The sequence below is a fragment of the Mesoplodon mirus genome (genome assembly GCF_964341445.2).
Source record: "Mesoplodon mirus genome assembly, chromosome: 2".
NCBI lineage: Eukaryota > Metazoa > Chordata > Mammalia > Artiodactyla > Ziphiidae > Mesoplodon > Mesoplodon mirus.
Window position 1 is genome coordinate 104,568,403 of NC_138977.1, and position 22,131 is coordinate 104,590,533.

Here is a 22,131-nt window from a genome sequence, read left to right on the forward strand (position 1 = left end):
CAAAGCGGAGAGATCCCCACACAGAGGATCAGTGCCGGGCGGCACTCACCAGCCCGAGAGGCTTGTCTGCTCTCCCGCCGGGGCGCGCAGCGCTGGAAGCTGAGGCTCGGTCTTCGGTCAGAGCGCAGGGAGAGGACTGGGGCTGGCGGCGAGAACTCAGCCTGAAGGGGGCTAATGTGCCACAGCTAGCCGGGAGGGAGTCCGGGAAAACTCTGGAGCTGCCGAAGAGGCAAGAGACTTTTTCTTCCCTCTTGGTTTCCTGGTGCGCGAGGAGAGGGGATTAAGAGCGCTGCTTAAAGGGGCTCCACAGACGGGCGCGTGTCGCGACTGAAAGCGCGGAGCCCAGAGACGGGCGTGGGACACTGGGGCTGCTGCTGCCACCGCCAAGAAGCCTGTGTGCGAGCGCAGGTCACTGTCCACAACGGCCTTCCGGGAGCCTGTGCAGCCCGCCACTGCTGGGGTCCCGGGATCCAGGGGCGGCTTCCCTGGGAGAACGCACGGCGCGCCTCGGGCTGGTGCAACGTCACGCCGGCCTCTGCCGCTGCAGGCTCGCCCTGCACTCCGTGCCCCTCCCTCCTGCCTGGCCTGAGTGAGCCAGAGTCCCCGAAGAGGCTGCTCCTTTAACCCTGTCCTGCCTGAGCGAAGAACAGATGCCCTCCGGCGACCTACACGCAGAGGCGGGGCCAAATCCAAAGCTGAGACCCAGGAGCTGTGAGAACAAAGAAGAGAAAGGGAAACCTCTCCCAGCAGCCTCAGAAGCAGCGGATTAAAGCTCCACAATCAACTTGATGTACCCTGCATCTGTGGAATACATGAATAGACAACACATCATCCCAAATTGAGGAGCCCGGAGTCAGTGCTGTGCCTCTGAGGTGGGAGAGCCAACTTCAGGACACTGGTCCACAAGAGACCTCCCAGCTCCACATAATATCAAACGGCGAAAATCTTCCAGAGATCTCCATCTCAACACCAGCACCCAGCTTCACTCAACGACCAGCAAGCTACAGTGCAGGACACCCTAAGCCAAACAACTAGCAAGACAGGAACACAACGCCACCCATTAGCAGAGAGGTGGCCTAAACTCATAAAAAGTCTGCAGACACCCCAAAACACACCACCAGACTTGGACCTGTCCAACAGAAAGACAAGATCCAGCCTCATCCACCAGAACACAGGCACTAGTCCCCTCCACCAGGAAGCCTACACAACCCACTAAACCAACCTTAGCCACTGGGGACAGACACCAAAAACAACGGGAACTACAAACCTGCAGCCTGCAAAAAGGAGACCCCAAACACAGTAACAGAAGCAAAATGAGAACACAGATAAACACACAGCAGGAGAAGGAGCAAGATAAAAACCCACCAGACCTAACAAATGAAGAGGTAATAGGCAGTCTACCTGAAAAAGAATTCAGAATAATGATGGTAAAGGTGATCCAAGATTCTATTTCCCAGATCCAAAATCTTGGAAATAGAATAGACAAAATGCAAGAAACAGTTAACAAGGACCTAGAAGAACTAAAGATGAATCAAGCATCGATTAAAAACACAATACATGAAATAAAAAATACTCTAGATGGGATCAATAGCAGAATAACTGAGGCAGAAGAACGGATAAGTGAGGTGGAAGATAAAATAGTGGAAATAACTGCTGCAGGGCAAAATAAAGAAAAAAGAATGAAAAGAACAGAGGACAGTCTCAGAGACCTCTGGGACAACATTAAACGCACCAACATTCGAATTATAGGGGTTCCAGAAGAAGAAGAGAAAAAGAAAGGGACTGAGAAAATATTTGAAGAGATTATAGTTGAAAACTTCCCTAATATGGGAAAGGAAATAGTTAATCAAGTCCAGGAGGCACAGAGAGTCCCATACAGAATAAATCCAAGGAGAAATACGCCAAGACACATATTAATCAAACTGTCAAAAATTAAACACAAAGAAATCATATTAAAAGCAGCAAGGCAAAAACAACAAATAACACACAAGGGAATCCCCATCAGGTTAACAGCTGATCTCTCAGCAGAAACTCTACAAGCCAGAAGGGAGTGACAGGACATAATTAAAGTGATGAAGGAGAAAAACCTGCAACCAAGATTACTCTACACAGCAAGGATCTCATTCAGATTTGATGGAGAAATTAAAACCTTTACAGACAAGCAAAAGCTGAGAGAGTTCAGCACCACCAAACCAGCTTTACAACAAATGCTAAAGGAACTTCTCTAGGCAAGAAACACAACAGAAGGAAAATACCTACAATAACGAACCCAAAACAATTAAGGAAATGGGAATAGGAACATACATATCAATAATTACCTTAAATGTAAATGGACTAAATGCTCCCACCAAAAGACACAGATTGGCTGAATGGATACAAAAACAAGACCCATATATATGCTGTCTACAAGAGACCCACTTCAGACCTAGAGACACATACAGACTGAAAGTAAGGGGATGGAAAAACATATTCCATGCAAATGGAAACCAAAAGAAAGCTGGAGTAGCAATTCTCATATCAGACAAAATAGACTTTAAAATAAAGACTACTAGAAGAGACAAAGAAGGACACTACATAATGATCAAGGGATCGATCCAAGAAGAAGATATAACAATTGTAAATATTTATGCACCCAACATAGGAGCACCTCAATACATAAGGCAAATACTAACAGCCATAAAAGGAGAAATCGACAGTAACACACTCATAGTAGGGGACTTTAACACCCCACTTTCACCAATGGACAGATCATCCAAAATGAAAATAAATAAGGAAACACAAGCTTTAAATGATACATTAAACAAGATGGACTTAATTGATATTTATAGGACATTCCATCCAAAAACAACAGAATACACATTTTTCTCAAGTGCTCATGGAACATTCTCCAGGATAGATCATATCTTGGGTCACAAATCAAGCCTTGGTAAATTTAAGAAAATTGAAATTGTATCAAGTATCTTTTCCGACCACAGTGCTATGAGACTAGATATCAATTACAGGAAAAGATCTGTAAAAAATACAAACACATGGAGGCTAAACAATACACTACTTAATAACGAAGTGATCACTGAAGAAATCAAAGAGGAAATTAAAAAATACCTAGAAACAAATGACAATGGAGACACGACGACCCAAAACCTATGGGATGCAGCAAAAGCAGTTCTAAGAGGGAAGTTTATAGCAATACAATCCCACCTTAAGAAACAGGAAACATCTCGAATAAACAACCTAACCTTGCACCTAAAGCAATTAGAGAAAGAAGAACAAAAACACCCCAAAGTTAGCAGAAGGAAAGAAATCATAAAAATCAGATCAGAAATAAATGAAAAAGAAATGAAGGAAACGATAGCAAAGATCAATAAAACTAAAAGCTGGTTCTTTGAGAAGATAAACAAAATTGATAAACCATTAGCCAGACTCATCAAGAAAAAAAGGGAGAAGACTCAAATCAATAGAATTAGAAATGAAAAAGGAGAAGTAACAACTGACACTGCAGAAATACAAAAGATCATGAGAGATTACTATAAGCAACTCTATGCCAATAAAATGGACAACCTGGAAGAAATGGACAAATTCTTAGAAATTCACAACCTGCCAAGACTGAATCAGGAAGAAATAGAAAATATGAACAGACCAATCACAAGCACTGAAATTGAAACTGTGATAAAAAATCTTCCAACAAACAAAAGCCCAGGACCAGATGGCTTCACAGGCGAATTCTATCAAGCATTTAGAGAAAACCTAACACTTATCCTTCTGAAACTCTTCCAAAATATAGCAGAGGGAGGAACACTCCCAAACTCATTCTACGAGGCCACCATCACCTTGATACCAAAACCAGACAAGGATGTCACAAAGAAAGAAAACTACAGGCCAATATCACTGATGAACATAGATGCAAAAATCCTCAACAAAATACTAGCAAACAGAATCCAACAGCACATTAAAAGGATCATACACCATGATCAAGTGGGGTTTATTCCAGGAATGCAAGGATTCTTCAATATACGCAAATCAATCAACGTGATATACCATATTAACAAATTGAAGGAGAAAAACCATATGATCATCTCAATAGATGCAGAGAAAGCTTTCGACAAAATTCAACACCCATTTATGCTAAAAACCCTGCAGAAAGTAGGCATAGAGGGAACTTTCCTCAACATAATAAAGGCCATATATGACAAACCCACAGCCAGCATCGTCCTCAATGGTGAAAAACTGAAACCATTTCCACTAAGATCAGGAACAAGACAAGGTTGCCCACTCTTACCACTCTTATTCAACCTAGTTTTGGAAGTTTTAGCCACAGCAATCAGAGAAGAAAAGGAAATAAAAGGAATCCAAATGGGAAAAGAAGAAGTAAAGCTGTCACTGTTTGCAGATGACATGATACTATACATAGAGAATCCTAAAGATGCTACCAGAAAACTACTAGACTTAATCAATGAATTTGGTCAAGTTGCAGGATACAAAATTAATGCACAGAAATCTCTGGCATTCCTATATACTAATGATGAAAAATCTGAAAGTGAAATCAAGGAAACACTCCCATTTACCATTGCAACAAAAAGAATAAAATATCTAGGAATAAACCTACCTAAGGAGACAAAAGACCTGTATGCAGAAAATTATAAGACACTGATGAAAGAAATTAAAGATGATACAAATAGATGGAGAGATGTACCATGTTCTTGGATTGGAAGAATCAACATTGTGAAAATGACTCTACTACCCAAAGCAATCTACAGATTCAATGCAATCCCTATCAAACTACCACTGGCATTTTTCACAGAACTAGAACAAAAAATTTCACAATTTGTATGGAAACACAAAAGACCCCGAATAGCCAAAGCAATCTTGAGAACGAAAAATGGACCTGGAGGAATCAGGCTCCCTGACTTCAGACTATACTACAAAGCGACTGTAATCAAGACAGTATGGTACTGGCACAAAAACAGAAAGATAGATCAATGGAACAGGATAGAAAGCCCAGAGATAAACCCACAGACATATGGTCACCTTATCTTTGATAAAGGAGGCAGGAATGTACAGTGAAGAAAGGACAGTCTCTTCAATAAGTGGTGCTGTGAAAACTGGATAGGGACATGTAAAAGTATGAGATTAGATCACTCCCTAACACCATACACAAAAATAAGCTCAAAATGGATTAAAGACCTAAATGTAAGGCCAGACACTATCAAACTCTTAGAGGAAAACATCGGCAGAACACTCTATGACATAAATCACAGCAAGATTCTTTTGGACCCACCTCCTAGAGAAATGGAAATAAAAACAAAGATAAACAAATGGGACCCAATGAAACTTCAAAGCTTTTGCACAGCAAAGGAAACCATAAACAAGACGAAAAGAGAACCCTCAGAATGGGAGAAAATATTTGCAAATGAAGCAACTGACAAAGGATTAATCTCCAAAATTTATAAGCAGCTCATGCAGCTCAATAACAAAAAAACAAACAACCCAATCCAAAAAAGGGCCGAAGACCTAAATAGACATTTCTCCACAGAAGACATACACACTGCCAACAAACACATGAAAGGATGCTCAACATCTTTACTCATTAGAGAAATGCAAATCAAAACTACAATGAGATATCATCTCACACCAGTCAGAATGGCCATCATCAAAAAATCTAGAAACAATAAGTGCTGGAGAGGGTGTGGAAAAAAGGGAACACTCTTGCACTGCTGGTGGGAATGTGAATTGGTACAGCCACTATGGAGAATGGTATGGAGGTTCCTTAAAAACTACAAATAGAACTACCATATGACCCAGCAATCCCACTACTGGGCATATATCCTGAGAAAACCATAATTCAAAAAGAGACATGTATCCAAATATTCATAGCAGCCCTATTTACAATAGCCTGGAGATGGAAACAACCTAAGTGTCCATCATAGGATGAATGGGTAAAGAAGATGTGGCACATATATACAATGGAATATTACTCAGCCATAAAAAGAAACGAAATTGAGCTATTTGTAATGAGGTGGATGGACCTAGAGTCTGTCATACAGAGTGAAGTAAGTCAGAAAGAGAAAGACAAATACTGTATGCTGACACACATATATGGAATTTAAGAAAAAAAATGTCATGAAGAACATAGGGGTAAGACAGGAATAAAGACACAGATGTACTAGAGAATGGACTTGAGGATATGGGGAGGGGGAAGGGTAAGCTGTGACAAAGTGAAAGAGCGGCATGGACATATATACACTACCAAACGTAAGGTAGATAGCTAGTGGGAAGCAGCCGCATAGCACAGGGAGATCAGCTCGGTGCTTTGTGACCACCTGGAGGGGTGGGATAGGGAGGGTGGGAGGGAGATGCAAAAGGGAGGGGATATGGGAACATATGTATATGTATAACTGATTAAATTTGTTATAAAGCAAAAAATAAATAAAGAAAGAAATTTTTTTTTTTAAAAAAAAGACCTTTATGCATTTGTATATAAGAAAATGGTTGGTATACCAACAATCAAAAGAAAAAGATTTTGAAGCAATGAATAAGAATACCCTATACTGTCTTTTTGTTACATTTCTAAGTTACTTCTCTTTCAGAGTGCTGTCTTGGAGGTAATCCATCCACAATAAGCAGTCATTCAAGTATGGACACCTGGTTTATTTTTTTACCACATCCTTCACCCCAGTATGATTACTATTCCAACAAGGTGCCAATATTCCTAAAGTTGGGGTAAGCTAGTGGTCCACCAGAATCATTGTAGAATAAAAGGAGAAAAAAATGTTTCTTGTCCTGAAACATTTCTTTCTATCTCCCCTCTGGAGTTGTCAACAGCCCCTAGGCAGTGAGACAATCCACCCTCTTTGGGCTTAGAACTGTGGGACTCCTGAATTTCTTCAAAACCCAGGGCAACTACAAACCAGAGTTTATTACCTACAGCTGGACTGGAGTGGATTGGGAAGACTAGAAGCTGACTTTGTAATGAGTCCAAACTTAACTATGGAGAAAGTGACTCAGAGGCTCCATGATGAAGCCTCTGAGGAATGCATGACATGTGCACATGTAAAACCTCCTGCTGCATCTCCTGATAAGAGAGAGGCAAGCATTCTAGTTCTGCAGGTTGCTCAGAAAATAGGGCCAAATTTATTTTATTACCTTGTAACTATGGATTCCTAGACTGAAAACTCCATGAGAAAAGGGATTGTGTTCACCACTGCATCTCCAGCTTATGAGCTGGGTTCTGGTACATTAATGAGATTAATAAATATTTGTTATGTGGATTGAAATAAGAAGCTACTCTGTGAAAATCATTAAGACAAAAATATTATGGTGATAAAAACTTCCATTGAATTAGTACTTGGGAAAAATGATTTGATAATGTATCTAGAAGTATTTGACAGGCATCAGCTTCTCCTTACATAAATCCAGGACACAGCATTGTATCAGTCACCAAGCCAGACAATGCATGTGGAGCATTGCAAACTTTGTTATCAATAATCTTCCTGCTGAAGTATCACTGGAAGAGTACCTTAGGGCAATAAATTCTGCGTATTATGGATATCTTAACCTTGTTTGTTGAGACAAAGAACATCTATGGAATAAAGCAGATTCTCTCGGTCACCAAGAGCCAGAACAGTCCCAGGCTACATTGGTTTCTTTCTAATGTGTATTAGATCTGACTCCCTCGCACATAAATTCCAAATTTTCCAATTCTTATTCCCAGAGATATTTCAGAAATTGAAGACAACACTATGCCTTTGGTCCCATCACTTGGTTTTCTTTTCAGTATATTTATGGACTGGTTAATTGTGTGAAAGAATGATTGCTTGATTGATTGATTGATCAAATAATTATTCCTATGAAGCTATTACTTATTTACGGAAAAACTTACCATTTATATAAAGTGTTCCCCATTCTGTAACTACAACACTGTCATTTTCTGAGAGCTTCATTTTGGCTTCAGGAAAACAAATCCTATGAATGTACTTCATAAAAGAGACTTCTTCAGCAAGCTGCACAAGGGCAATATCATCATGAACCCCAGCTCTGCTATAATTTTCATGAAAAAGAGTTTTGGACTTTCTGCGTCATATATGGTTTATTTACTACAGTTCCAAAGTTGACAGTCCAATCTTCTGAATTATTTTTCCTGGAGGACACAACTTAATTAAAATACACTCAGTATGGGGGCCAAAACGGTATTCACAGTGGTTATCTTATCACTTTAAGGTGTGAGTTTCCCAAACAACACTATAAAGCACTTAAATTCTTATTTTTAAAATGTCTTTGATGTGGGTATGTCATAAATGCTGCAGACACATAAAAATAGTGCTAAGGACTAGTAGAGCTGTCAGCCTTCTTCAAATCCCCTAACTAGAGTCACTGATGTCTCCTGCTAGTTCAGCCCCATCTGATTTCTATGCATTTGAGTTGAGTAGGAATCATATAAGCAGTCTCAGTGGATGGAGTCCAGAATCACTCATACTACCATATACCCTGGGCTCCAGGAGCCTGTGGCAGGCTCTGGGCATCTGTCTGCATACATAAAAAATTGCATTTGTTCTCACCCAATCACCCTATTATACTTACCAAAGTCAATGCATCTTGGCTTCTAATTTAGATTTTCTGACCAGTTTCTCCAGTTCCCCTGAGATTCTTTCTCAGTTTAGGCCCTAAGATCCTATTTAACTATTGTCACTTCCTCAAAATGTCAGGTGCGTTTTTTTTTTTAAGGTTTCAAGTCCTTCATGTAACTGTGACCCTCTTCAGTCTTTCTCTCCTTCTGAAATATTCAGTGACTCCACACATTCAATAGCTGTGTTTCTCCAGTAAGTAAGCATCTTGTCATTTAGAGGTGTCCCCAATAAATAAAACTACGTTATCTAAGCATATTTTCTAATGTTTCCTTTTACAAATCTTCTCTACTTCAAATAGTTCTTTGTGTTTGCTGTCCATAGAATACAACTTGTGTTGCTCCATCTCAACACGTTTGAAGAAGGCTATTTTTCCAACTCTAAATGAATATTATTTTTTCTGATCTACCTACCCCAATCAATCAAAGCTTATATCTTTAGAGGCTAGATCAAATCTTACAACTGAGTACCTCAGCTAGATTGTGTTCTCTTTCTTCACCAAGTTTCCATAGCACGTGCTACCTGTGTTGTACCTGTGACACTTACTACACTATGCTGCCTTATACCTTTAATAAATCACGTTTAAATTTCTTCAACTAGATTGTAAACCCCCAGAGGGCAAGACAAATAAGCACCCTGTAACTGGAGTCAGACATACCCAAGTTCACACTCAGTTTCTTTAATTTAAGAGCTGTATGATCTTGGTCAAGTTACATCACCATTTCTAAACCCTAGTTTCCTCATCTTTAAATAGGTTAAAGTATACCTTTCATATGGAATTATTGTTATGATTAAATAAAATGATGTAAGTAAAGTACTTAAATCAGGCAAAGCCCCTATTTGGAAAATGTTAATTGCTTCCACTCAGTTTTCCCTTAGTTGCCCAATTTAAATGTCTTTGCTGCCCTTCAATTATGTAAGTGGTTGTAAATTTCATATGGTCTTGATGAACCTCACACATTTAGGTTAACCCCACAGACCTCCCAAATAGGCCTGCAACCAGAATCCTGCATTTAGTCAGACTTTCAAACTTACTTAGCAAAGCAGTGAGCTGCCGATAGGAGCCATCTACTGCTGATCAGAGAAGCACCACAGTGGTGTTGGCCTTTCCACTGCATGCTTGCCTGCCATGGCCAGGCCCCCATCAGGGCATTTTCCCCATTCACAGTTCGGTTGCCTGCTGTGATACTATTGGTCAGTCGTTCCCCATAACCTGAAGAAAGGATTTATTTATATAAGAGCACGTATCTTTCATTATATTTTATAAGAAATATATTTTAAAACATTATTTGAAACCCTTCAATGATTGTCCAGCATCTCCTAATCAATGTTGTTTTTTTTCCTGGGATGTACCCTTATCACAATAGCCCACTCCATCCTTGTTTGGGTGACTTTTACTTTTCCTCTTTTCCAGTTTCAAGCATTTTTCAACTACTGATTTTTGTTGTATCTATCTGTTATAATTCTAGTCTCCCCAAGTAGATTGCATAATTCTTGAAGGTGGAGACTTTGCTTCATTAAGGTCTGTATCTCGCATAGCATATGCAGTGCTGTCTGTAAAGCCCCATATAGACAACAGAAAATTCCATAAATATCCACTGAATGAATGAATACATGGATGTATCACGCTGTAGGCCTCATGATACTCTAAAGAGAATTTGCTTAAAAGGTACAGAACTATTATTCACCTTATAATAAATATATTTGATATAGACTAGTTTTGCATTTTCTTATTATCCTAAGTTGTTCTTTCTTCCTTCACTTATTTTTTTAAACTAATTCAGACATGATATTCTTCATGATTCCATTCTTTAGAAGCAGTTCTCATTTCACCCTTTTGGACAACCCATTATAAATAGTCAGTGTTTTTCAAAAAGAAATGCCAGATAGATATGTGGTATATCCAATAATTTTGAAAAACTACTATAGATTTCCAACATGAAGTACTTCTAGATCCTTTTTAGCAAAATGATGGGGAACTATTTGTGAATGTGTTAAATTTGTAATAAAGTTTCTAAACTTACAGTTATTGGTAAGCATTTCAGCATTAGCCTTGCTGATTTCTGAAATTAAAAAAAACAAAACAAAACATAAGGTTGATAAAATATCACCAAGCAATTCTCTTCAGCCCAAGGACTAAATTTTCTAACCCAGTTACTCCCAACATTTAACTATTCAGACTAGTTCATGTATTGTCTATCAACCCCTCTCACTTCTACTTGTTATATTTTGGCCATCTCTCCACATCTCTACCAGGTAGTATAGGAAAAGGGAAAAGGAAATAAAAAAGCAAAGCTCTCAGTTTTATGATGGTTGAAGTAAAATATTTAGTGAAGTAAGAAGCTGACACTCTTACTAAAAATGGCACTGGGCATAATCTTTGGATTTTTTTTCCCCTATGATAATTCTCATTACTCTGAAATGTATTTATCTATATTTTAAAGAAAAAAAATACAATTACATTTCATTGGACCTATCCTGCTCTTTAGAAGTCATTTCATTACTAAGACTGAATTATGAAATTTTGAGAATTTAACTTAAATTCAAGTCTCTTTTCTATTGGGAAGAGGCTTTAGAGAGAAAGAGAAGAGAGAACTAAAAAAAGACACATCGGAAAGTGCTGACTCTGAATCCCTGGGATGCAGAGGGACAGTAACTGGTACAGCCTTCTTTCCCAATGACTACCCATAAGGGAATCGTATCACTCCTTTCAGAACCTCTACCTCAAGCTCACTTCTCATGAGTGGCCCATTGGAGACAGGGACTGTATTCTGAGGCAAAAGAGCTGTAACTGGCAGCTGGCAGCCATCAGAGCTTTCAAGGACACTAGGATCAACTGTCAGTCTGGAGGAAGCACAAAACTGGGCTCTGGAAACACAAGCTTATCACCTAATAGACCTTTTAACAATCCAAGTTAACGTTTGAAGAACTTCATAGGACCTTTGAATGTTTACAGACTTTACTTTCTGTACTGGGGCAAAATCCTATCATTTTCTTCCCTTGTTTTCTAGGGAATTATTTCAGACAAATTTTATCTTTAATAGTATTACTTCCATTCTTCCACAAGAAACAATGAGAACTCCCTGTCCTCAACTTCACACTGACTTCTGCAATCTTCACGCTTAATGATCAAGGAAACCCTGTCTGTTTCCTATAATGAGTTCCTGACAAAAGTAGAAGTAGGGAGGAATAATGCTTCGATTATTATTTTTCACCCCCCTTCCATCCATTACAGCCAACCCATCCAAACTCACAAGCATACCTGTAGCTTAACACTTATTTCTATCACTGTGCAGACAAAGATCCTATAGCACTGCCCTCTCCACTACCACCTCAATGGTAGGAGTGCCACAGTTGGGAAGACTAGTTGTTCCTAAGCAAATTCCTGAAACTCTTGGTTCATTTTTTTCCAGTACTTTTTTAAATAGTCTAGATAATTAAGTAGTAGAAAATAAGTGAAATACCTATAAGTTTGATGGAAGTGGGAACTGCATTCCAGGATACCATGTTGTCCTTCAACATCAGATGTAAGATAGCCTTGATTTTAGTCCTCATGCTATTCTTTTTTGCTGGAGGAAACTTGAATGTCAACTGTAACTGTACACTCGAACCACTGGGATAAGAACTAGAAGCAAGAGAAATGTTCTAGTGTGTTTCTTGATTTTTTAGATGTTTCATGAACACATTGGATTTGCTACATTTTAATTATTATATTGCCTTCACATACATATTTTAAAAAAATACACAGATATTGTCCCAGTATAAATAAAGTGAAATGGTCCCTAAAAATTTAACTGGTTAAGAGGTATTGTTCATGAAAGAAGATATGAACCACAAACTAGAAATCAGAATATTTCAAACACATTTGAGAAACTGAGTACTGACCAACAAATAATTGACTTGAGATTTTATAATAATGCAGTAAAAAAAAGTGTTCTTGTACAAATATTTTCTAATAACTTTATTTTAGAGAAAGAGATAAATGAAAATTTAAATGCAGGGCCAGGAAGCATTCAAAAGATATTGTCTGTAGGTAAGTAGATTGGTTGGTGGGTTGGTTGGCTAGCTGGATTTTTTGTTTTGTTTTGTTTGGAGAGTTCAGACTTCCCCAGAATACATATTGGCAGTTGCCAAATTACAAGTGCTCTCTCCTTTTATCACTCATCCCCTATGCCCTGTGATACCTGTCTACCTGCAGCCCTTACCACTACCACCATCAAGAACACTTACAATACATATTTAGACAAATGTTATCTCAAAAGATTCACTTTTGTCCAGAGGCATTACAGTGATGGTAATTATTAAAGAGACCAAAAGAGGATTATTTTAGAAAAGATATGGCCAGATGGGTATGCATGGGAGAAGAGATGGCTAGTATATAGGTAGCAAAACAATCAGATCAGACTCCTTGTTTTGCATAGTTACAGTTATCTTTTATCATAGAAATCAGTTAGGGCAGACTGCCACCAAAAACCTTACAATTCTCCTTCAAGTACAGAGATTAAAGATATGTACAGAACACTTCCTACACTGAATAGAAATTTGTTAAATACAGTGATACTTTAATTTATGGGGAGCTCTTTATCCCTTCCCTCCTTCCCTCCCTTCCTCCCTTCTTTCCTTCCTCCCTTCCTTCTTCCCTTCTTTCTTCCCTTCCTTCCTTCTCTCTTTCTCCATCTATCTCTCTTTCTGTTTCTTGCTGTTGTTGTTATTTAAAACTGGAGCTGATATGACATATTACCTACTTCTTGTTCCATAAGATCTTTTTTTAAAAAATTATTTTTGTTCCATAAGCTCTTGAATGAATTTGTACTTATAGAAGTCTGATGACTTGAGAGTTGATATACTCTTTGTATACACCAGAATTTTGAAATGCATCAGACATCTGTCAAGAGAAAAAAACAAAGCCACCACATGTTTCAATCAAATTTATAGTAAAATTAGTAAGGTAAATCTCTGACTTACCTTAGTCTCAATATATTTGCTGAGATCTGTGCTGACTTGTGAAACTGCTTTTTCACAATTATCATTGTATATGACTCCAGAAATATGAAAATCACCTTGGTAATATTAAGTCTTTCCTGTGAAATAAAGAAATACTTAGAAAATTTTAAAATAGGAAGTGACCTCAAGTCTCTCCATATCTTTATCTCAAAATTAATATTCAATGGATATACTCAGACAGGGAAATTAATTTACTACCACTTGAATAAGAGATTCCCCTAGCTCTCATCCAACTCTAGTTACTCTCAACATTAACAAAGATTGTGTTAGCTCCTAAGCCAGAATCCTAGAGTAAACCCATCTTCCAAAATGACTTCAAACAACCTTCACAACAGAGTTTCAGTGTCTATTTTTACTTCAAGAAGCCCAGATCAACTAATTTAACTTCAGGTAATATAAGCTTGTCCAGCCTTGTATCTGAAATTGTAGATAGTTGATCATATAGAGAAATTCAAGAGTAAATTCTCATCCACACACTTCCTGCTCAAGCCAGGATGCCTGTAGTTCTCCCTTTTGCATCACTCCTTTCCACTAAGTCATTGTTTCCCCAGAAGAAGAAACAATGTTAAATGCAAACTATATTTTGGGAGGATAGTTAATTAAGCTACTGGTCCTCATTAACATGCTGACAGGGCTTCTTTATGAGGGTTTGATTTGGAAAACTCAGAGCACTATACATAAGGAAGTTATGTGAATAAAGTTATTTTTTAATGAGTAGAGCCAAGAAGAGGATAGAAAGATTCAGTCTACAGAGAGTTCATGGATAGACATGGCAGGCAAGAGAATGAGCAACCACTATGCTTCTGAAGGATAAGTTTTTAAATTTGAAACTAAGATGGTTGGGGAGAAGCAAAGGAGAAGAGGTTAGGTTGGAAGAGAACTGGAATTTTCATTGAATCAAGCAAAATGTAGCCACACTGCATTATTGTATAGGGTAATATATTTCAGAGGAATAAAACAGAAAAATCATGATAAAGTCAATAGAATAATACACTTAAAGTATTAAGATGTGGGTTTGTGATCAGCTATGCCACTTAAAAGCCTGTGATATCTAGGAAGTCACTTGACTTTACTGAGCCTCAGTTTCTTGCATATGAGAATAAGGATAATAGTAAAACCTGCCCTCCCAGGCTCAAAGGATTAGTATGAGGATCAAGCAGAATGATGGATATCAAATTTCTTTAAAAACATTAAATGATTACACAGATTTAAGGGTTTACTTTTCTGAAAGGTAAAAATAAGCTGGAAAAACATGTTTTTTCTGGATGTAGGGTTAATAAGAGTTATTAAAAATAAGATCAAGTTAGTATGAGCATTCAGCCATTTAACCACTCCTGACTATCCACTATTAGAAGAGCCATTAGTGGATTATCCATTGCTGCTTATCAATTGTATCTTAACAACCAATATCAGAAATGAGCCAAGAAGAGTAGAGATCTCCAAAATTTGAGATATATTTACTAAAAGATGTACAGCTTAACTACAAACCTACTATATAAGCACTTTTATTGACAATGAATATTGGCATCAAAGTATTGAGCATTTCAGTCTTGCCCATACTCCCATAACTGTTGATATAACTTATAGACTGGATCAAAGAGGCATCTGATTCCAAAATATTATAAACTTTGGTGTCAAATAATAAAAAGTTATTATGTTGAAATAAAGTAGTAAGTAGATGAGAAAGTTTCCATAAAGAAATTTAATATTCTTGTTGTTTCTTGTCAATTTCTAAGAGTTAAAAGAGATTTAGTAGTAAGGGTGAAAATTGACGTGTCAATACTGACCAACTGCCAGAAAATGGACAAGGAGACCAAAGTTACTGCCAAGATTGTCATCACTCCAAGAGAAATAAGGATTGTCATCCACAGTGGCCAAGATCTTCTCTGGGAAGATATGTTGTACCTACGAAAGGAGGAAAGTGGCTCAAATCAGATGATAAATATTCTAAATCTACCTGTCTCTCTGCCAACTCATACAACACAATCTATAACTTATGCATCAGGTCTTTATATTAGTTTAAAACATAGAAGCCTCAAATATGTCAAAGAGGATAGACCCTAATGCTCATTCACTTAACAAATCATCCTGGAGTACTATGTTAACTGCTAGGGATACAACAGTGAGCAAAATAGCATGGTTTGTGTACTCATGTTGATGGGGATAAATTGATTTGCTTTTTTTATTTATCCAAAGAAAGTTACAAAACATTACATGTGATCTGATTTTATCTTTGCAAACTATAGCCACATCATCTACATGGACATATATAGATTTATAAACACAAATATATAACATAATTTATATGTTTAATTAAATGTGTAAGAAAACATGATGTCCATTGCAACTTTCCCATGTTATAAGATTATGGGTAGACTTTTTCCTTTTTGTTTACTTTTTCTTTAACTATACTTTCTAATGTTTCGACAATAAACAAGGATTATTTGTATAACATAATTTAACAGATACATTTCATCATCAAAACCAATTAATTAGATTAAAAATAATCAGAAAATATTGTGACTTGGCATCATACAGATAGAGTGGTCTAGGGTTAGAGTTAGGTCATATGACCACCCTTAGTCTAATTTTTATAAGGTTTGGACATTAGTTATTCTTCATATCTTGAAAGACATGATGTCATGAAATAGTCCATTTGGACAAAGAGATGTAACACACACACACAAATCTGATTTCAAGTTTCAAAATAGCCTCAACTTGTTCGTCAGTCTCTTCAATCTCTTCATTATCCTAAATAAAACTTACAAAACAGAAGAGTTTGTAAGCAGTGTATATATTTGGCAAATTAGATATTTCCTATGAGCAGGAGAACATTTTTGTTCTTATCCCTCCAGGACTAATTAACTTTTAGGTAGAGTAGATCCTTTAAAAATGAGTAATAAGTACCTATGCCACACCTGTGCAACTCCACCCAGTCTTATTCCTCTCTGTTCTGTTCTCAGTTCTTAATCCTACTCTTCCTTCTATCTCTTTTGATGACTTGTTAATTAATGTTTCCCTGAGCCAACATTGTCAAAACTCTTCAAAGAAACTCCCCACATGCCATGTATGCTTTTATACTGGAATTCATTTGTTTCATCTCATCATCTTATACTAGATAAATCACACTTTAAAAGGAGTATACAATTAAAGTAAATAATAACAATATTTATAACCTTATTAATATCTGATCATATGTGTCTTCTAATGAGTAGAAAAATTTACTGTGATAGTGAAGTCTCAAATTTGTTTTGGATTAGCTGGTTGTAACTTAGCCTGGTAGCTTAGTCTTTCTGAGACATGAATATTAGTTTGAGGGACTCAAACACTATGTAGCCTAAATTATGTACATAGTACAGAAAGTAGCTGAGATGGTTTCTATACAAATAATCACTATATTACAGCTTATAAAATGCTTTTCTTGGAAGACCCCTTTTAGATGTTCTTGAAAGTTCTAAAGAATACATATTGTTGACTATAGCACTGATATTGCTTTTTCCCCTTCATTGTGAATTTCTTCCTGTCAAAAACAATTAAGGAGATTTTTTATATCTAAAAGATCACAAGAGTTTATGATTTATTCAATTTCTCCTCTAGTAAATAGGATGTATGGACTCTAAAAATTGATTATTATTTTTAAATAATAGCTGAAATTGTTAAAATCATGTTCCAAATATCCAAAAAAGTCCATTCACGAAACAATTTACTTTCTCATCTATCAAAAAAAATTTTGGCCATAATTTTTTTTAAAGGTAGGAATTTGAGTTCTTGGATGAACCCCTCATTTAACAAAGAGAATAGGTTAAAAATTAATCTTCAATGAATTTAACCAACTCCATATGCTTAACTAAACTATACCTGACTCACTTTTGGATTGAATTTACTTCAAAGAGCAGCTCATTGTTATTCTGGTATAATCAACCATTCACCTTAATCAAATTACAATAATGTTAAAAAATGATGGTGACTACATTATTCACAATTTTTTTTTCTTTTTTTGTGTGTGTGGTACACGGACCTCTCACTGTTGTGGCCTCTCCCATTGCAGAGCACAGGCTCTGTACACGCAGGCTCAGTGGCCATGGCTCACGGGCCCAGCTGCTCCGCAGCATGTGGGATCTTCCCGGACCGGGGCACGAACCCCTGTCCCCTGCATCGGCAGGCGGACTCTCAACCACTGCACCACCAGGGAAGCCCATATCCTTTTGAACCATAGGTTTCTCTGGATATGTGCCCAGGAGTGGGATTATTAGATCATATGGTAGCTCTATTTTTAGTTTTTTAAGTAACCTCCCTACTGTTCTCCATAGTAGTTGTACTAACTTACGTTCCCACAACAGTGTAAGAGGGTTCCCTTTTCTCCACACCCTCTCCAGCATTTATTGTTTGTAGACTTTTTGATGATGGCCATTCTGACTGGTGTGAAGTGGTATCTCATTGTCATTTTCATTTGCATTTTTCTAATAATTAGTGATGTTGAGCATCTTTTCATGTGCCTCTTGGCCATCTGTATGTCTTCTTTGGAGAAATGTCTGTTTAGGTCAAAAAAATCCATTTTTAATGGCACCCTGAGTGCAATTTATTTAATACTGTCCTCATATTTATTTTTAAATATGAAATTACTTTTTATTGTTAACTATATTAATAATATTGTACATTAAATCTCTAGTACTTATTTATCTTATAACTGGCACCTTGATCTTGGGCTTCCCAACCTCCAGAACTGCAAGAAACACATTTATGTTGTTTATTAAAGTCACCCAATCCACAGTATGGCTGCTTCATTTTGCAGGAAGAAACCTGAACATCAGTAATGTTTGTTAATTTACACCACCAGAAGTGCTAGAACTAACAAGAGAAATATTCTAGAGTTAAAAAAAACATCATTGTTGCACTGGCTTTCTGCTAAAAGTTGTTTCTTTGAAAATGTTTTGTGAATTTCTTGAACGTCACAGAATTTAATAATTAAATTCCCTATGTTTACGTGAAAAGGTATTAAGATAATAACACTATTATTAAGATATAGTCTTATTGTATTTGAACATATAATTGGTCTTGCAAAGTTTCTAAGTGTGTAAGTACATAGGATGATGCACCAGGAACAGTGGTAAATGTAAAATTTGTACACCAAAGGAGGTTAGGGTTGACAATTGATGTGTGTTTGCATAGTACTTTATATAAGATTGAGAAAAAAAAGGGAAGATACAATGAAAACTTAGGTTCACACAAAAACCTACACACACACATACAAATGTTATAGTAGCTTTATTCATAGTAGCCAAAAACTATAAACAACTTGAATACCCTTCAATGTATGAATAGTTAAACAAACTGCAGTGCTTCCATACTGTAGAATACTACACAGCAATAAAATAAGAATGAATAATTGTGTGTGTGTGACATGCACAACCTGGATTGATCTCAAGGGAATTATGCTGAGTGAAGAAGCCAACCTCCAAAGTTTACATATCATATGATTCCATTTATATACCATTCTTGAAATGACAAAATTATACAGATGGAGAACAGATTAATGTTTACCAGGGGTTAAAGACTGGGAACAGGGGTAGGGATGGAGCCAGATGGCTGTGGGTAGCATGAGGGGTCCTTGTGATCAAACTATTCTGCATTTTGACTGTGGTGATGGCCCACAAATCCATACATGAGATAAAAAACTACATGGAACTAAATACACACACACATGCAAATAACTGCGTGTTTTAAAAACATAAAATGTCAAAAGGTTAATAGATTGTCTCAATGTCAACTTCCTGGTTGTGATATTGTACTATAGCTAAGCAAGGTGTTACCTTTGCCAGAAACTGGATACACGGGATCTCTCTGTATTACATTTTACAACTCTGTGTGAGTCTATGATTATCTGAAAATAAAAATGTTGTTTTTAAGTGGTAAGAAATTTCAGAAAAAAGAATGTTATCTCCACTTGAGGGAGTCAAGCAAGGCTTCATGGAGGAGGCATCGTTTGAACTAGACTGTAGATCTTCATGTAATGCAGTAACTCTATGGTTAATAAGGTTTATCATTTTTAAAAGTTGAAATGAAAAATTAGAATAACAGAGAACAACTTGACAATCTCTTTTGGAATGATCCCAATAAAACTTCTTTTGTAGAATTAGAATTAAACAAGAAGTCAGCTCATTCTGTTGACCTACTCATCACTTCATTTTGAAAATACTTATTCAAGCTATTGTGATCAAGTAGCAATCATATAAAATAAGACTGTAGTTACAGCAACAGTTATAATAGCACTGTTTCTTGAGTATCTACTATGTTCCAAGAACTTTGCTAAGCACTTTGAAATATCTCATTTTAATCTCTACAATGGTGTTTGAGGTAAATATTATTATCCCTGTTTTATAAGTGAGTATATTGAGGCTTAGTGTGTTTAAATAACTGGCTTAAGTTACACAATATAAAATCTGGGATTACTTCTTAACACATTATTAACCGGGGGATTTTTGCAGAAACTAACGCCTGGGTCCGTAATATGTCTCCAGTCAAAAATGTGTTAAATCAATGTGTAAATAATAACAAAGCTATATTTTCTGCATAATATAAAAATAAAAGGTCAGTCCAACAACACTTATTGAAAGACTATTATACACAGAGCACTTTATTAGGTACTGTGGAAAGAGAGACAAAAGATGTAGCTGAGAAATGGCCTACCCTCTTGCACAGTTAATAAATATTATTTCAGTCATGACTTCTTAACTTTTTCCAATGAGATGGTTAAAACAAACATGTCCAGGAATGCTGAAGCCCTTTATAAGTTATCTTTCAGAGAAAGTTATTTTAAAAATATGATACTGTATTATCTATTTCTCTGTGCACATAAAATTTGAACTATTGCTCATATTTTCACTATGGCCTAACCTCTATTTCTCAAATCTTTTGTAAAAGAAAATATCAAAAATATTTCTCTGAGAAATATGATACCATTGTGAAATTAAACTTCTAAAATTTCTCCTTAATTTAAATCTCTTCAAGTTTGTTTGCCAAAGAAATTCCTCATTATCACATTATAAAATTTATTTTAATTTGGAAAGTCATGTCCAGAAATCTGGAAAATACTACTCATGGTGTCAATTTATATGGATTCATTTTTAAATGCCTTTGCAAAGATGAATTGTATTCTTTTGGTTTTACTACAGTTTTCATTATTACTTGAACATCCCAAGGGCTTGCTTCCCTGTATCTACCTGGACCTAGAGGCCCAACTGCAAAACATACTCAAACAAGGGGAACCAATTTTTAACAGAACACTGAGAGAAATTAAGTTTTAAATGTACTTAAGTCTTTGTTTAAAATTCAACATTTTCCTCAATTTTTTTCAAAAGACTTCATTAAGTGAAATATGTTTTTGCAAAATATTTAATGCTGTCAATTCATATCAGATTTCCTACCTTATTTTAGCCAAGTCCCTAAATTTTATCAGTTCATATACAAGTGTTATTTAGGTTGATAAAAGTCAATTTTTTTCTTCTAACATTTCTTTCAAAGTGGTTACGGTACAATACAGAACTCACATGAGTAGCTAAACACAGTGAGGAAAGGGTAATGGAAAGATTCTGTGAAATATCACCACCAACAGGCCTGTGTATGCCATGGCACCGATCCTAACTTCATAGTGCCTAGATCACTTGAATGTTGTGTATCTAACAACTCAGTAATAATTTACCAAAGCTGAAATTATGAAGGTGGTCGATATTAGGCTTTTTCTCGTCAACTTTATATCTAGGCAGTGAGCAATTCAGTGTCATGCTAGAGGTAGCAGGAAGCAGCTTTCGCAATGATGTCTTCCCTCTGAGCCCAGAAGGGTCTAAGAGGCTCATGGTCCAAGCACGGACTGGAAATGTGGAGGAGGGTGAGGGAGTGGTAAGAAAGGGGATCTGCAGTCATTTCAAAATAGAGGTCTGACCTCTAGCTTCATTTGCACAACTACAGCTACACACGAACACCTGGACCTTATTCCCCTTCAAGGCCTTGCAGTTTGGAAAAGCTTTAAATACAAATGTACAAGCACTTGGTGATAATTCCATTTCATTCAGTAGTTTGTACTGATTCTGTTTTTATTTCCTCCTGTCTAACCATACAAAAATCTTACCACATAAGGTATGCTGGTGGTTCTTAAGTGAATTTTCATTCTAGCCTCAGACTTTAAAAGAATTTGCAATAAATTGATTGGTGACATCTTCCCCATCTTCCCCTTCCTCCTGGATTATTATATTATAATATCAAGCAAATTGATGATATTTATTTTTTATTATTATATATTGACATTCTCATTAGTGCAATGTTAAATAAATATTATTTGCTCTAACTTAGAATAAGTACATTATATAGAGTTTGTATAATTATTATAGGCCACAAGAAAACAGAATCTTCCCTACACTTATTTCAGTTGTTTGCTGGAAATGAAAATAAAGTTGTATTTTGGTTTCTCTTTGTTTCCTTAACGTTAATTCCCATTCTTTTGCCGTCATGAAGT

At 36.7% G+C, this 22,131-nt stretch overlaps 1 protein-coding gene across 1 annotated transcript in view; it reads right to left on the reverse strand.

Annotated features, from left to right (window-relative positions):
- LOC309815979 (transmembrane protease serine 11F-like) overlaps positions 1–21,475 on the reverse strand; it is a gene marked incomplete at both ends in the record, with an annotated part of 56,181 nt that extends 34,706 nt beyond the window's left edge. The window contains 3 exon segments of the mRNA XM_082643101.1: positions 7,877–8,034; positions 9,654–9,831; positions 21,322–21,475. Of these exon segments, the coding sequence (XP_082499227.1) occupies positions 7,877–8,034; positions 9,654–9,831; positions 21,322–21,475 (490 nt within the window).
- Positions 21,476–22,131: the final 656 nt, after the last annotated feature.